Source organism: Myxine glutinosa, chromosome 5, assembly GCF_964187855.1.
Source record: "Myxine glutinosa chromosome 5, kmMyxGlut1.1, whole genome shotgun sequence".
NCBI classification, from domain to species: Eukaryota; Metazoa; Chordata; class Myxini; order Myxiniformes; family Myxinidae; genus Myxine; species Myxine glutinosa.
The window spans coordinates 140602906-140618455 of NC_136265.1; the positions used below are offsets into that span (position 1 = coordinate 140602906).

Below are 15550 nucleotides of genomic sequence, written 5' to 3' on the forward strand. Positions count from 1 at the left end.
AATTAGCTCAGGTGTAACGAATGACATTCAAAATCAGACACCTGGTTAATTGGCCTCCACCTGTGTTAAATCGTGATTCTGATTATTTCAGAATTAAATGAAAAATTATACGAGCTGGATCCGTGTCATACCTCTGCCTGGTTGGCCATATCACTCAATGTTGAAGAATCAAAATTTCGTCAAAAATTAAATAATTCTCATATCCGAATCTATATTCAGATGTTCACCAAAATTGAATTGATTCTTCCTTGTCACACACCCGACCTGTCCAACAAGTTTCGTCCAAATCCATCCATAAGTTTTTGAGATATCCTGCTATGTATTGTTTTTGGTCCCATCTCCCAATTGTGAAGAATCACTTAAAAAATTAAACAAGTCTCATATCCGAATCCATATTTAGATCTTCACCAAAATCAAATCGTCCTTGTCAGACACCCAAACCACCGGTCCAACAAGTTTCGTCCAAATCCATCCACAACTTTTTGAGATATCCTGCTTTGTGTCGTTTTTGGCCCAATCTCCCAATGGTGAATAATCAATGGTGAATAATCACTTTGAAAATTCTAGTAGCCAGATCCGAATCCGGATTTTCACCAAAATCGAATAATTTCGTCCTTGTCACATATGCTACCTCTTTGCCAAATTTCGCCCAAATCCATCTGCAACCTTTTGAGATATTTTGTTCACAAACGGACAAACAGACAGACAGTGGTGAAAACATAACCTCCATCCACCTTTGGCCGAGGTAATGAGCTGTTCCTGTAGTGTCCTCTGCTGGGTAGTGCATTTCACATCAAAGACTCAACCATGAGCACCAAGGAGCTTTCAAAAGATCTCTGGGATAAAGTTGTGGAAAGGCACAGATCAGGGAATGGGTATAAAATTTTCAAAGGCCTTGAATATCCCTTGGAGCACAGTAAAGACAATCATGAGGAAGTGGAAGGCAGATAATATTGTCTTAATAGCTAACATGCTGTAATTATTTGCATCATTAAGGTAAAAACACAGTGAAGGTTACGAGTCGTAATAATCTGCTTCACTTGTGTGTGTACAGAGTGAAGAGAAAATGTGGAACGCTGCGGTCTCCTTAAACTTCTGTGAGGCATTTCTGAGCTTCCTCAAGGAAGTTGTGACCCGCGATGACTCAAAGTAATTATTTGAACCCCTTGAGATGCACTTTTGAGTCTTTACAATTGTTGCTTTAATTTTGTCTGCTTGTGTGAAAGGGTGGGGGAGCGGGGAGGGGTATTGTGGGACTTTGTTTGAGATGAGGCTGCAGTAATTTGGATTTGAGGAAGTTGCTATGTCATGACACCTCCCTTTCATGCTGTCCTTTTGGCCGCATTTTTATGTTGGGGATGGCTAACATGTCGTTCTTGTCACCTTGTAGGGTGGTGTACCTGTTCAGTTGGGAACCTGGTGCAGATGTCACCTACCGAGTTTATGAAAACTCCGAACAAACTTTTTTACCCGACTGGTACATCGAGCAATTTCGAGACCTTCCCAAACCAGGCACGATGGGACAGTCGACCGCTCCCGACAGCCCAATTGTTTGACATCACACACTAAAAGTCTACTGTTTCCAACGCCTTTTATTTCCTCCCGATTGTGGTCTGTTTTGCTCTCGACGATAAATTTTGTCGTGGATGCTTCCCTGTTAAACTCGATATTAGTGGTTTCTTTCATTTTTTTAATAGGATGGATTCAGAAGATATCTTCAAATGCTAAGGAGTCGAATTACCGAAGTTTTCTCAGCTTTAATGACATATTTATCACCACGAGCATCCTACCAGGTTTTTTCACATCGGCTTATTAGTTGTTTTTTTTTTGGTGTTCAATTCGCCAAACGTTTGGATCACGTAGTTGCGGATCCTTGGCAAATGTTCTTAACCACAGCTTGACGCGTGCGGATTCTGTTTCATGGTGGTGTTACCAACGTCATTGCTTCCAGAGAAGTGTAAAATAACTCTGCTGTACTGACAAGCATTTGTTTCGTTTATTAACTGATGAGATAATTTTTAAAATATTAATTACCTTTCGTGATGTTTTGTCGTAAACCTTTTAAAACGTGTTTGAATGTGTTTCGGTGTTAGGTGTTGGCTTAGCGGTTAGGGTGCCGGCTTGGGATCCTAGGATCCTGGGTTCGAATCCCGGTCGATCGCTGAATTAACGCCAGGGGGGTTGACTCAGCCTGTCATCCTTCCGAGGTCGGCAAATTGAGTACCAGCTTGCATGGGATGAATGATCCCGGTGTGTACCCCGATTTAGAATAGGTACACCATATCCCTGCGCATCATAAGAGCGTGACCAAGGGTTGGCGTCAGGAAGGGCATCCGGCCATAAAAACATTGCCTCAAACAGGGAACCATGATTGTCATGGGGCCCGCAAGGCTAACCCCCGCTCTGGCGGGGAAAAGTGGCCTTAAAACCGATCATTCATTTTTATTCATGTAATTTGCATGATGGAAAAGTGATTTGGCTAAACCCTTTGAAAAAGTGTTGGGAAACGCTTTCAATGTCCTTGTTGGGTCTGGATGCACTCTGGGATTGTTTGAGGATCCTGGGGAGAGGGAAGGAGAGAGGGACTGATATAGAGAGAAACAAGGGGTGGGAAAGTGAGAGCGGAAGGGGGGGAAGTGGGGGGGCTGACTGAATGAGAGGGAGTGGTCACTGAGTAAGAGAGAGAGAGTGGGATGGAGATGGGGGCAGATAGGAAGATGGAGAGAGAGGGGGGATGGTGAGAGAGAGAGAGGGGGGTAGATTGAGAGGGAGAGGGGTAGATGGAGAGAGAGAGAGAGGGAGAGGGTAGATGGAGAGAGGGAGAGGGGTAGATGGGGAGAGAGAGAGGGGGGGGGGGGTAGATGGAGAGAGAGAGGGGGTGGGTAGATGGAGAGAGGGGGTGGGTAGATGGAGAGAGAGAGACTGGGGGGGGGGGTAGATGGAGAGAGAGAGAGGGGGATAGATGGAGAGAGAGAGGGGGGTAGATGGAGAGAGAGAGAGGAGGGGGGGGGTAGATGGAGAGAGAGGGGGAGGGGCTAGATGGAGAGAGAGCGAGAGAGGGAGGTAGATGGAGAGAGAGCGAGAGAGGGACATAGATGGTGAGAGAGAGAGAGAGGGGGGTAGATGGAGAGAGAGAGAGGGTGGTAGATGGAGAGAGAGAGAGAGGGGAGTAGATGGAGAGAGAGAGAGGGGGGTAGATGGAGAGAGAGAGAGAGGGGGGGGGGTAGATGGAGAGAGAGAGAGGGGGGTAGATGGAGAGAGAGAGAGGGGGGTAGATGGAGAGAGAGAGAGGGTGGTAGATGGAGAGAGAGAGAGGGGGGAGTAGATGGAGAGAGAGAGAGGGGGGTAGATGGAGAGAGAGAGAGAGGGGGGGGGTAGATGGAGAGAGAGAGAGAGGGGGGGGGTAGATGGAGAGAGAGAGAGGGGGGTAGATGGAGAGAGAGAGAGCGAGAGAGGGGGTAGATGGAGAGAGAGCGAGAGAGGGGGGTAGATGGAGAGAGAGAGAGCGAGAGAGGGGGGTAGGTGGAGAGAGAGAGAGAGAGAGAGAGGGGGGTAGGTGGAGAGAGAGCGAGAGAGGGTGGTAGATGGAGAGAGAGCGAGAGAGGGGGGTACATGGAGAGAGAGCGAGAGAGGGGGGTAGATGGAGAGAGAGAGGGTGGTAGATGGAGAGAGAGCGAGAGAGGGGGGTAGATGGAGAGAGAGGGGTAGATGGAGAGAGAGCGAGAGAGGGGGGTAGATGGAGAGAGAGCGAGAGAGGGTGTAGATGGAGAGAGCGGAAGAGGGGGGTAGATTGAGAGAGAGCAAGAGAGGGGGGTAGATGGAGAGAGAGGGGGGGGGGTAGATGGCGACAGAGTGAGAGGGGGGGGGGGTGTTGATGGAGAGAGAGAGAGAGGTGGGGTAGAGAGAGAGACAGAGACAGAGAGAACTTATACAATTGAAACCTTTGCATGATCGATGACGTGCCACTTTCACTGACAAATCTGAATATTTTCGGTATTTTCCCAAAACAGTTCCAAAGTGGGTTTTGTCCAATCGTCCGGAACTGGGAGAGTGGAATGAAAAAAAAAAAAAAAAATGTTTGTAATTTTTTTGGAATGCTTGGTAAGGAGCATTTTGTAGAACTCGAGAGATCTGTCTTGACGTGGTTCGGCGTTGGAGATTGTTGAAGTTTGCCCTGCTTTGTGACGAGTAACAGTGAACTTGTGTTTTGTGTGAATTGTGCAGAAATAGATTTTGTTCGTTTCTTTTAGTCGTTTTCTCCCTCTACACTCCTCCCTCCTCCCTCCCTTCCCTCGCCCCTCTGGACGCACACACTTTTGAACCAAGGTTGCTGAATGGTGTGAAACTGCACGTATTTTATGGCGTTAAAGACAAAAAATAGTCCTGTTGCACAGATAAAATGTTTTTCCCCCCTTGTAAATTAAATTTATTCTTTTTTTTCTTTTCTTTTTTTCTTTTTCCTTTTCTTCTCAACAACAAAATACTGAGTATTTGAGGTTTGTGTACAAAGTCTGTGTCGTGAAGTTTTAAAGTGCATATTGCCAGATGTGTAACGTGTGCTCGGTAAAGGATTTTAAAAAGCTGATCGTTATAACGCATTACTCCAAGCCCGTTAAGTGGGACGGGTGAAATTGGAGAGGAAGAATGTTCTATAATCCCTTAGCTGTGGTGCTGTTATGAATTCGATTCGGATCATCCTTTGTACGTGCACTTCATGAAACCATGAAATGCTTTTTTCTCTTACTTTATTTTATTTCATTCTCGCCTCTGCAAGTAGTTAGTTTCTTGCGGGTTTGTCCAGTAAACTTTTCGAACAATTGTTCGAGGCGTCTTGAAATGAGCCATTAAGCACTTGTTTTACTACTATTATTATTATTGTTATTATTATTATTATTGTTATTTCTGAAGATTTTTTTGGTGGAGAGGCATTGGATGGGATGGGGTGGTGGCAATGCTGCCACGGCTTTTCTAACCGGGTTCTTCTTTGTCCACATTTATTCCTCGACTTCCAATACTCACTCGGAGGGTTTACATTTTTGAGGTTCTTCGTTTCCGTCTGGTTTTAGATCGTCTCATCTGGTTTTAGATCGTCTCATCTGGTTTTAGATCGTCTCATCTGGTTTTAGATAGCGCTAGGTTTTTGGAATCTGCAGATGTGGTGGAAGCTGATGTGAAAGCAAAGTTCCAGGTTGTTTGTGAACTTGCCGATAGACACTGCAGCGTGTTATTTGACCGTGATTGATTTTATTGGCAGGTTGTTGATTTCTCTGAGATGACCTTGCATTCATTCATTCATTAAATTTTGTATGCAGCCAATTGGTTGCATCATTTGGTTGCATCATTGCCTGGAGTGTAGCTGTGCCACTGATGCAGTTCTCACTGTAGGTTAGAGCTGGAGTTTGTAATTTGTTCAGGGTGCTGGAGATACCTCGCCTGCTCTTCGTAAAAGACACGGTGGGATCTAACGTCCACCAACTAATGCCAGCAGACGGGTCGCCAAGTTTATGACGTCCCTCTGATGGATGGTGCACACATTGATGCCTCGCCTTGCCTGTGAAACACCAGGATGATGGTTCATGGCGAGGTCAGATTCAAATCCAAGCTCAGATGTGTGCGCGTACCTCCAGGTCAAATACTGCCAGCCCGACCTTGTATTGATCCGATTTGATGATTATACGAGGATAGTTAAAGTTAAACTTGGTCCTTTCTTTATAAGCTATAGCTAACTTGTCTTGAATGAGAAACACAATGCTAATGTTGACTTCTGAAACGACATGACATACAGAAAATTCATGGATCGGTCAAAATGAGATCCTTAACTTCGCTTGGTGTTTTGTGATGTTGGATGAGGTGATCGGTCTTGCAGCCCGTGGTTCATTTTGTCCATTTTTGCATCCGTCTTTTAAATTTTCTGCACCTGATGTTAGTCCTTTTCTATTTAGTAGTTGCGTTATAACAAACGAATATGGTCTGTGGACTGGTCATTGTATGAAATTTATTTTACTCCCAGTCCCCTCTCCAAAAAAAATAAAAATAATAAATACAGCTTCTCTGTAGTGCTGCTCTTTGCTGCAGGATATGGTATGTGAATACCTTCGTGCCATTGTCCCTCCACCCCCCCACCCCAGCACAAAACATTCTACATTTCACATTGAATAGAATTCACTCTGCAGTTCCCTTTTGCACATCGTTTTTTGAGGCTCGTAGGTGTGAGGCTCATGGAGGGGCTGTAACACATAGCACGCACGCACGCACACACACACACACACACACACACACACACACACACACACACATACGCACACACACACATACGCACGCACACACACACAAATACATGGGATAATATTGGATTTGACTTAAGACAAAGGCAGCTGGTGAACTCAGGGAGGAGGAAGTGATGTAACTTTCCATGGTGCTTTGGGTACTTGCGGCTCCATCTTGTTTGTCACTTTTCTCTCTGAAATCCGCAGGGTGAATGGGGAGAAATCCTCCCCTCCCCTCCATCATCAGATGCCAACACACGGGGTTTGTCCATGCTCTATCCTCTGAGTACTGAGCGTCAAGCAAGGAAGCAGCATGTACCGTTTTTGAGTCTTTGGAATGACTCGGCTAGGATTTGAACCACCGCCTTCCTGAATTTGAGGTAAAAAGGTCAACATAGGCCTTGGCCAACAACTTTGTCAAATTTCTAAAATCCTCAATTTCTATCCGATTGACTTGAAATTTCAAGAGGATTTGCATATTTGGCATTGAATTGAACTACCAATTATTTTTGAGGGGAAATTTGTTTTTTGGGGATTTTGTACTCGGCACGATGCCTTTCTTGTTTGTTTGTGAATGCATTTGGACCCTGCAAGAACTAGTGCAGCCAAACTTTGCATGGCCCTCTTTCATCCAGTGGAAGGTCTCGTCTATGTTTGGATTTTAAAAAATAAATAATTACCCCCAGATAAAATCGGATAAGCGGCCTTCAGGTCTCCATCGGGGTCTTGTGCTTGTACACTGCCTGGAGTTTTTATTTTCCCCAGGAGTGATCGAGTAATATGTATTGTGAAGATCTTATGTTGAGGTTGTCGTGATATCTTGTCTAAACACTAATTTTATTATTGTTGTACTTTATTGAATTTCCCCGGGCAACTTGAGTACTTCAGCTCGTTCCTTATATAGGGCCCACTGTTTCCAGCCAGTCACTTTTTTTTCCATCAATGGAAAATAATTTCTTGCCACCATTGAAATTAAGCTTTTGGCTCTGAAAACTTTTGAAAAGGGAAAATCCTTCTAAACCGGACAATAAAATATGTACTTTATACACGTGCAAATACTTAAAACGGGTGTGCACCGTGCCCACTCGTAAGGAAGAAATGGCTTTCCAATTATGAATAACACCTTTTTCCTTTTGATAACACCTTCCCTTTTGATCCCGGTGTGTGTACCCCGATAGGTACACCGTATCCCTGCGCATCGTAAGAGGCAACTAAGGGTTGGCGTCAGGAAGGGCATCCGGCCGTAAACACATTGCCTCAAACAGGGACCCATGAGGTCATGGAGCCTGCAAGGCTAAACCCTGCTCTAGCAGGGAAAAATGGCCTTAAAACGATCATTCATTCATTTTACCCAAAAATTTTAATTGTTTTATTTTAAACAGGGGTCTGTACTTATGGAGAAGCTGAGTGACAATCAATGTCCGACGATCAATGTCCCAGAGAGGAACAGAATGGGAGATAATCAGCACGTGTGGGAGAGATCATGGTTATACATGGGTGAGCACATGAGTGGGCGGCACATTTGAAAGTGATGGGATGGGTGGCATATGAAAGATTTATTGAAGAGGACATCATCATTTTATGTGCAGCCTGTGGATGCTGGTTTGCACTGTTGCCGGGAGTGCGGCTGTGCCGCCGATGCAACGCTCCTGCTGGTTAGGGCAGGAATTTGGACATGGTACCGGTAAATGCTCACCGACTCTTCACTTTAGGTTAGGAGGACAATACAATGCAAGCGTATGAATGTAGGTGGGCAACCAATCTGGACTTTAGGAAGGTAAGCAGGAAATACATAGTCGAGGCTCATCAAGAGCTACTGCACTGAACGAATAAGGACATAATAAAGGGGGGAAACACCAACAGCAGAGTAGAAGGCCAAGATAGACGTTGACCTGGACAAACAAAGGTGTGGGGAGGAATAGAGGGCAGGAGATGATGCATGGGGTGGACAAGATGGATACAGATGGAAATAAAAAGAAGGGAAAACTGGAAATTTGGATAGAAGAGGGATTGGGGGGGAGTGAGGGTCCACGAGGGGAGAAAATATGGTTTTGGATGAGGGATGATCTGAAATGGTGGTGATCAGCTGTCTTGAGCACCTTGAGGGAAGAATGACATTGAAGAGGATGTGTAAATTGGTTCCACAGGTGGGAAGAAGAGAAACAAATGAGTGTAGGTTAACCGTTTAGCCAAGAGTTCGGCCCTGGTGCTTCACATGCAGTGCGAGGCATCCATGTTTGTGAAAATTCCTGCCTGTACTGACTACAAAGGGGTCTAGCTAGTCCTTGGCTATCACTTGATCCCAGGTTTCACTGCTTGCTATCTCAGGAGTGTCTGTTGTGCTGGTTGCAGCTCCTAAACACTAAACAAGCACAAAGCGTGCAGGTGTTCGCAAGTCTCCTGTGTCCAGCTGTCTCCGGCTACAAAGGGCAACCATAAATAAATAAAATTTTCGATAATTGTTATCTCCTTGACTATTCTTTGTCTTCTTCTGCCATGGTGACGACTATTATTACGGCCTGCCTTTATGTTTAGCCCCTGCGATAATTTGTCGGAATATTTTAAAACTCAGCATGCATGCAATCCCTTTTAAGAAGCTCATTATCATCCATGCTTCCATTGGTAAATATCCCTGGAACATCCCGGCTTTACTGTGCCCTTGACGAGGCTCATGACTATCACACTTGAGATGACAAATTGCCAACAAGTGGCAATGAAGGTCACCACATCCTTGAAGACGTTCTCGTTGCACGTAAAAGGATAAACAAGATTGAAACTTGGTGAGCTGGAGTGTCGAATGTGTTCGTGTTACTCATGACATTTTACATCCTGTCACATTATTGCGGTTATGACTTCTAGGTGTTAAATAATGAATCTTTAATGTAACGTTAGTTATTTCTTAAGTATCCGTTTAGTTAAGTGTATCTCATTACATGTGGATAGAAATGCGTTGCGTATGTATTAGATAGATGGTCTTCCCTGCCATAATGTGCCTTTTCCGAGTCTGTCTTGCATCTTCCTTTTTCTCTTTCCATGAACCGGCTGATTTGCCAACGTAGCACCGTGGGATATAACCGCTGATGAAGAACGATACTTTACTCAAGAACCAGAACCAATAATTGGGTGAAGTCCAACGGACTTGTTGCGCCATGGCCAATAATGCAAGGACAGCAACAACATGCGCCCCTCGAGCCAACCGCCAATGAGAGCAGCTTGATATGCAAATTTGCGGATCAGGAGAGAAAGATGGACAGAGTTTCATGCCAGGGGGATAGGGATAGAAGGCCATGTAATCATGTACTCTGATGCTTGTCTAGATCTCTGTGTGCTTGGCTGCTCTTGGTCCTATCAGCTGTCTTCTTGGACTCTGCATCATGGTCTGCATGGGTAGATTTTTGTCTCTGCCTGAGTCTTCGTCTGATCACCGTCTTCATTTTTGTCATCTCCCTACGGTTGGTAGTGCTCACTCTTGGTGGCAGTGTGCGATCTGGAGACCGGGGACATTCTGCTGGGCGGTCGTTGCGCTGAGTCGCACTGTGGGGGATGAGCCGCCGTGCACGAGGAAGGTGAGCAGAGAGCAGCCGTACCTCTCTGCCCTGGGGAGTCGTCGGTGTGGACCTCACGGCTGCTGGTGTCTGGCACGTGGCACCACCCAAGGGCGTCACCAAATAAAGATCAGAGCGCAAGCGCACCAGTCACAGCAGTCGTGGGCGATGCGTCACACCCTTCAGGAGCCACGGGCTGTCGCTCATGCAACCTCCCCGACGGATGTGCTGGGTTCCTCAGAGCCGTCACATCAACTTAGCAAGGGATCGATCAACCACGTTGCAAGCGGAGCAAGGGATGAAAGGCTGGGATGTGTTCTGTTAGCAAGCGGCTTGCTATTGCTTTCCGAGCTCGTCGTTCCGTATCGACCTCTTTGCCTGCCGCTCGCCTTGCCATTGGGCAAAATGAGCAAACGATTAAGAGAGGTGCTTCATTATGTTAGCAACAATGGCCGTAGTCGGATTCAAAACGATAGGACAACCAACTAAATGGTCAGATACATGCCCCTGTTATGTATACTGTACTCATAATCTGTAAAAAGCCATTCATCTCTGTCTGGAAAAAGTTACACTACGTACTTATCTCTCTTCATTATGTTCTGTGTTTGAACGTCAGTTGTACCGTGGCTACATCTATTAATTACGTAATGTTGGAACAGACCTTTTAAACCTTTAGACCCTTTAGATTACCGAGACCCCTTTGGACTCTTCAGACCCAATGACCCCGTTAGATCCAACGACTCTTGGAACATCCCCTTCAGACCTTTTAGAACCTTAAGACCCTTAAGACCCCTTAGGCACTTGAGACCATATGAGATCCCTTTCGACAGCTTTCACTCCTTACACCCCATAGGCACCTCCTTACACCCCATACCTTACCCCCTTACATCCCTTAAGACCGCTTTGACCCTATAAGGTACCTAGACCTCTTTATACCCCAACTACAATTGGAAAATACTCTTAAGCCCCTATATGGACACCCTTTTGGACCCCTTAACCTTTTGTAATGCCCCTAAGACCTCTACACCCTTGAGACACCTTTAAACAGGTACCACACAAGCATCAAAAGTGTCTTTTTGCAAAACACAGGCTATGCTTTTTTTTCAGCAAGCAATGTGCAAGCGAACACTACTCTACCCACCCAGAGGGTTGGTACTCTACCAGTAATATTGAAACGTGCATTTCATACTTTTATTGTTATTTCTACTTTTCATCCTAATTATTAAAGATCCACAAACATGCAAAACCCCTCCACCCCCATACCCAGTGGTACCCATGCCCAGTGGGTCCATAAATAAGCTTGGCAGGGGCCAATCGACAGGAGGCCACATTTATTTATCTTTCTTGGATTAAACGCAATTTCACATCACAAGCTCACCGAGAGGGACAGAGAGAACCTGGGGTGTGTTCAGTTACCAAGTTTCTTGTGGAGCGTTCGTCAAGTGGCTCAAACACTCAATAAAGCAATCATTGATAAGAACAGTTTGAAACAGTTAATAAGGAACGGCTGGCTTGCCAAGGGCTAGCAAGCTGCTTGGTAACCCAACACACCTGGTTTGTCGTTTTCTTCAGACCATCGGAGGACTGAAGTCTTCCCACGGATTCTTCTCGAATATTCGAGTTGATCGAAGATCACTGCGATCGTTATGCCATGCTAGTCACAGCTGGTATGGAGCACGTGTCGTGGAAGCATCCCAGCGATGCAAGCAGCCATCGCAGCCCCAAACCCAGGCCATCACAGCCCTCCCCCAGCCATCGCAACCCCAAACCCAGGTCATCACAGCCTGCCCCTGGCCATCGCAATCCCCAACCCAGGTCATCACAGCCCTCCCCCGGCCATCGCAGCCCCCTACCCAGCCCACCACGGCCCTCCCCCGGCCATCGCAACCCCCTCCCCCGGCCATCGCAACCCCAAACCCAGGTCATCACAGCCCTCCCCCGGCCATCACAACCCCCAAACCAGGTCATCACAGCCCTCCCCCGGCCATCGGAACCCCCTCCCCCAGCCATCGCAACCCCCCATCCAGGCCATGGCAGCCCCCATCCAGGCCATGGCAGCCCCCACCCAGGCCAACACAGCCCCCACCCAGACCAACGCAGCCCCCCCTCCCGGCATCGCAGCCCCCACCTAGGCCATCGCAACCCCCACTCAGGGCATCGCAACCCCCACCCAGGCCATGGCAGCCCCCACCCAGGCCATCGCAGCCCCCCTCCCGGCATCGCAGCCCCCCCTCCCGGCATCGCAGCCCCCACCTACGCCATCGCAACCCCCACCCAGGCCATCGCAGCCCCCACCCAGGCCATCGCAACCCCCACCCAGGCCATCGCAGCCCCCACCCAGGGCCCAGGCCATCGCAGCCCCCACCCAGACCATCGCAACCCCTCCTCCCGGCCATCGCAGCCCCCACCCAAGTAATGGCAGCCCCCACGCAGGCCATCGCAGCCCCCCCTCCCTTCCCCCTCAGCCTGTCGCAGCCCCCCCCCTCCCCCAACCACCCTCCGGATGTACGAGCAAGTGCATCGTTTATCGGATCTGTCTCGGGTTAACGTGCCCCCCAAGATGGAAGGTCAGGGCTTTGTTCCTTGGCTGTGGTGGCGAAATCGGGTTCCTCTCGGAACGCTCCGCAGGTAAATGTCGCCTGTCATCACCTCTCCGATGGTGTGCTGCCGGTGACCTGCGCACCTCATTTATTCCTGCCCTTTTCAAACCTTTCCCGCTTCTTAAATCGGCCTCGTGAGCCAAACCTGATTGTGTCAGGCCCTTCATTATGGTCCCACTCATGGCACATTTTCATTGGGAAGTTTCCTTCCAATCAGGAACCTGAACTTCTTCACTCGTGAAGGAGACATCTGCTTGTTAGGGACTCACAGGATGGCATCGAATTGAGAAGATTCAAGTTAACAGAAGGAATGGCAGGAGAGAGGAAATGAAGTGGGGAGTATCGGGTTCGGGATATATGGGGGAAATTAGAGGGGAAGTAGATTCCTCCTTAGTACCTCCGGTACCGAATGTGGTAGTAGGTTATGTTTTAACCCGTGTCTGTCTGTCTGTCTCTGTGGTCCAGGAGCAAGGCCTGCGTACAAACAAAAAAAGGTCTCGCTCACCCCACACCACGTACAAGGTTTGGTGGCATATTCTGTTCGGGCAACCCTTGTGGAACATTTCCAGGGATGGGTGTCTTTCCCGATTGTGGTAAATATCTTTTTTCTGCACGGGCTGGGGGTCGGCTCTCAAAAAGTGTTTGAAATTGGGGCGATGACGTCATACTGGTCAATATTGCTAGTAATCCAACATAACTGAAGTGCAAATGTAACAGAATAGCACGATGCTACATGATGCTGTTGTTGATCATAAATGAATCAGGTTGTTTTGGGGCGTCTATCATCTTATGGGGTTGGTGTGGGACATGGATTTAGCTCCATCTTTCAGTTCTTGTGTTGCACTTACTTTAACTAAATAACACTTTGAGCATTACATATCTTTTTCTTTTTTTTTCTTTTTTTTCTTATCATTTTTTTTACATTGCTTCATTATCTGATTGTTAACGTGAAAACATATAGTTTGACAAATCCTGCAAAGAGCCCATGCCAGGCCCATAAGACTGCCTGGAGATTCTGAGACCGGTCACCACTGTAAGTGGTCTTTACATGCCTTGCCAACAACATTTGTCATTGGGTCTTTTACCATGGGTGCTGAACTTGTGCATAGTTTGCATCGTCATTGGACTATTGAGAGATGTTTCTCTGAGAATGGTGAGCTAGTGGTGTCCGCTCTGGAAGGGCACCAAGTTGTCCTCTGGTACAACATAGCAGCAGTGGCATGTGTCGTGTCTCCATCTAAAGTCTCATTGATATCGTTATTGCCACCTGCCATCTAAATGAAGGCACCGGGAGAGATGATTGATGGAATGACAACGCCATGTTCTTCTTTTCTTTTTTTTGTATACAAAATCAAGGCTCGTGTAATGAGCTGACACATTGAACATGAAAACATGCACAGACACATAAAACATACAATGAAGGGAGCGGGAGACAAGAGGGGGAGAGAGGGAAGCACACAAGCAGAGAACGAGAACGTCACTCAGTAGAGAGCATACATCCGCCTGGTTGGCCATATCACTCAATGGTGAAGAATCAAAATTTCGTCAAAAATTAAATAATTTTCATATCGGAATCTGTATTCAGATCTTCACCCAAATGGAATCGCTTCTTCCTTGTCACACACACAACCTGTCCACCAAGTTTACTCCAAATCCGTCCATAACTTTGAGATTTTTGAGCCTGCTGTGTATCATTTTTGGCCCGATCTCCCAATGGTGAAGAATCACTTAAGAAATTTAATAATTCTCATATCCGAATCCATATTCAAATTTACACCAAGATCAAATATATTTGTCCTTGTCAGACACCCAACCGGTCCACCAAGTTTCATCCAAATCCATCCAAAACTTTTTGAGATAACCTGCTATGTATCCTTTTTGGCCCTATCTCCCAATGGTGAAGAGTCACTTTAAACATTCTAGTAGCCGGATCCTAATCCGGATCTTCACCAAAATCTAATCATTTCGTCCTTGTCGCGAACGCTACATCTCTGCCAAATTTCGTCCGAATCCGTCCACAACTTTTTGAGATATTTTGTTCACAACGGACAGACAGGGGTGAAAACATAACCTTTGGTGGCGGAGGTAACAAGGACGTCGGTAGATCGGTGGAAGGGGGAGGGCTTGGGAGGAGGGAGGGGTACACGGTATAAAGCAAATGAACACTACTAGGAATTTCACAACTAGGAATTTTAGGAAAGAAGTTGGGGATTGAAAGAGGCGGATTTGGGGTAAATTAACGGGGGTAGAAAATATCAAGGTTTTTGATGGGGGAAGATAAAAGATGGTGGTGAACAGCCGTTTTAAAGACCTGTAGGGAGGAGTGGGATTGAAGGGAATGTTCCAGATGTGGGAGAAAAGAGGAATGAAGGAGTGAAGGTGAGCAGAGAGCCTAGATTTTGGCAGTTTAACCATAAGAGGGTTGCTGGCAGATCTTGTGGTTTCTGACTGCACCTGAAGCTCCTTCGCTAGCCCAGTATCAATGGCCTCTATCTCATCGTCGGAGGAACAGTGAACCATCGTGTTTAGTAAAGTGATCATTTAATTTGCTCCGATTACGCGGCGTTCTGCCACGGCAAGACTTGTGTACCCGGGGGTCTTGACTTGCAGGTGACGAGCAAGGCAAAAGATCTTGTGCAACCACGAGGATCCTTCTCTCCTCCGGCTGATTTATGCATTGCGGAGAAAGGTTCCAAGCATCATCGCTCTCATAACCCAATACAGGAACCAACATACACTGTCTGGAATAATAGTTTTGGCCGAGGCAAGATTCAAATGTGCGGTATTCATCGGTTTTTAACAGATTCCATTACTCGCAGCAATATCACTTGTGATCAGCATCGTGTCACGGCTCAAAATCCTGGTGCGTTCTGTCTGGTCACAATATATTTCGTCCCATGTAGATGCGCTGGGGTCAGACAAGCGATATGCTTGTTTAATCCTGAGATGCAGGCGTCCAAAATCCTACATAAACGCAGCCATTGGGCCTCAGAGGCCCAACGGATGTATTCGTGGTTTATTTATTTATTTATTTTATAGAATCTTTTTTCTTTAATATCCTTTTTCAATCCAAGTCGATGCTCATGGATGTGTATTTGCTCAGAAAATGTGAATCATTGATCCTATTATTTGGAAGAAT

The 15550-nt window shown here is 46.6% G+C and overlaps 1 protein-coding gene across 1 annotated transcript in view; it reads left to right on the plus strand.

Moving 5' to 3' along the window:
* The window catches only part of DXO (decapping exoribonuclease), a 104504-nt gene extending 101884 nt beyond the window's left edge, over window positions 1-2620 (plus strand). The window contains exons 5-6 of the mRNA XM_068116044.2: window positions 1055-1149; window positions 1391-2620. Of these exons, the coding sequence (XP_067972145.2) occupies window positions 1055-1149; window positions 1391-1556 (261 nt within the window). The 3' untranslated portion in view covers window positions 1557-2620. The remainder of the gene's footprint in view (window positions 1-1054; window positions 1150-1390) is intronic.
* Window positions 2621-15550: the final 12930 nt, after the last annotated feature.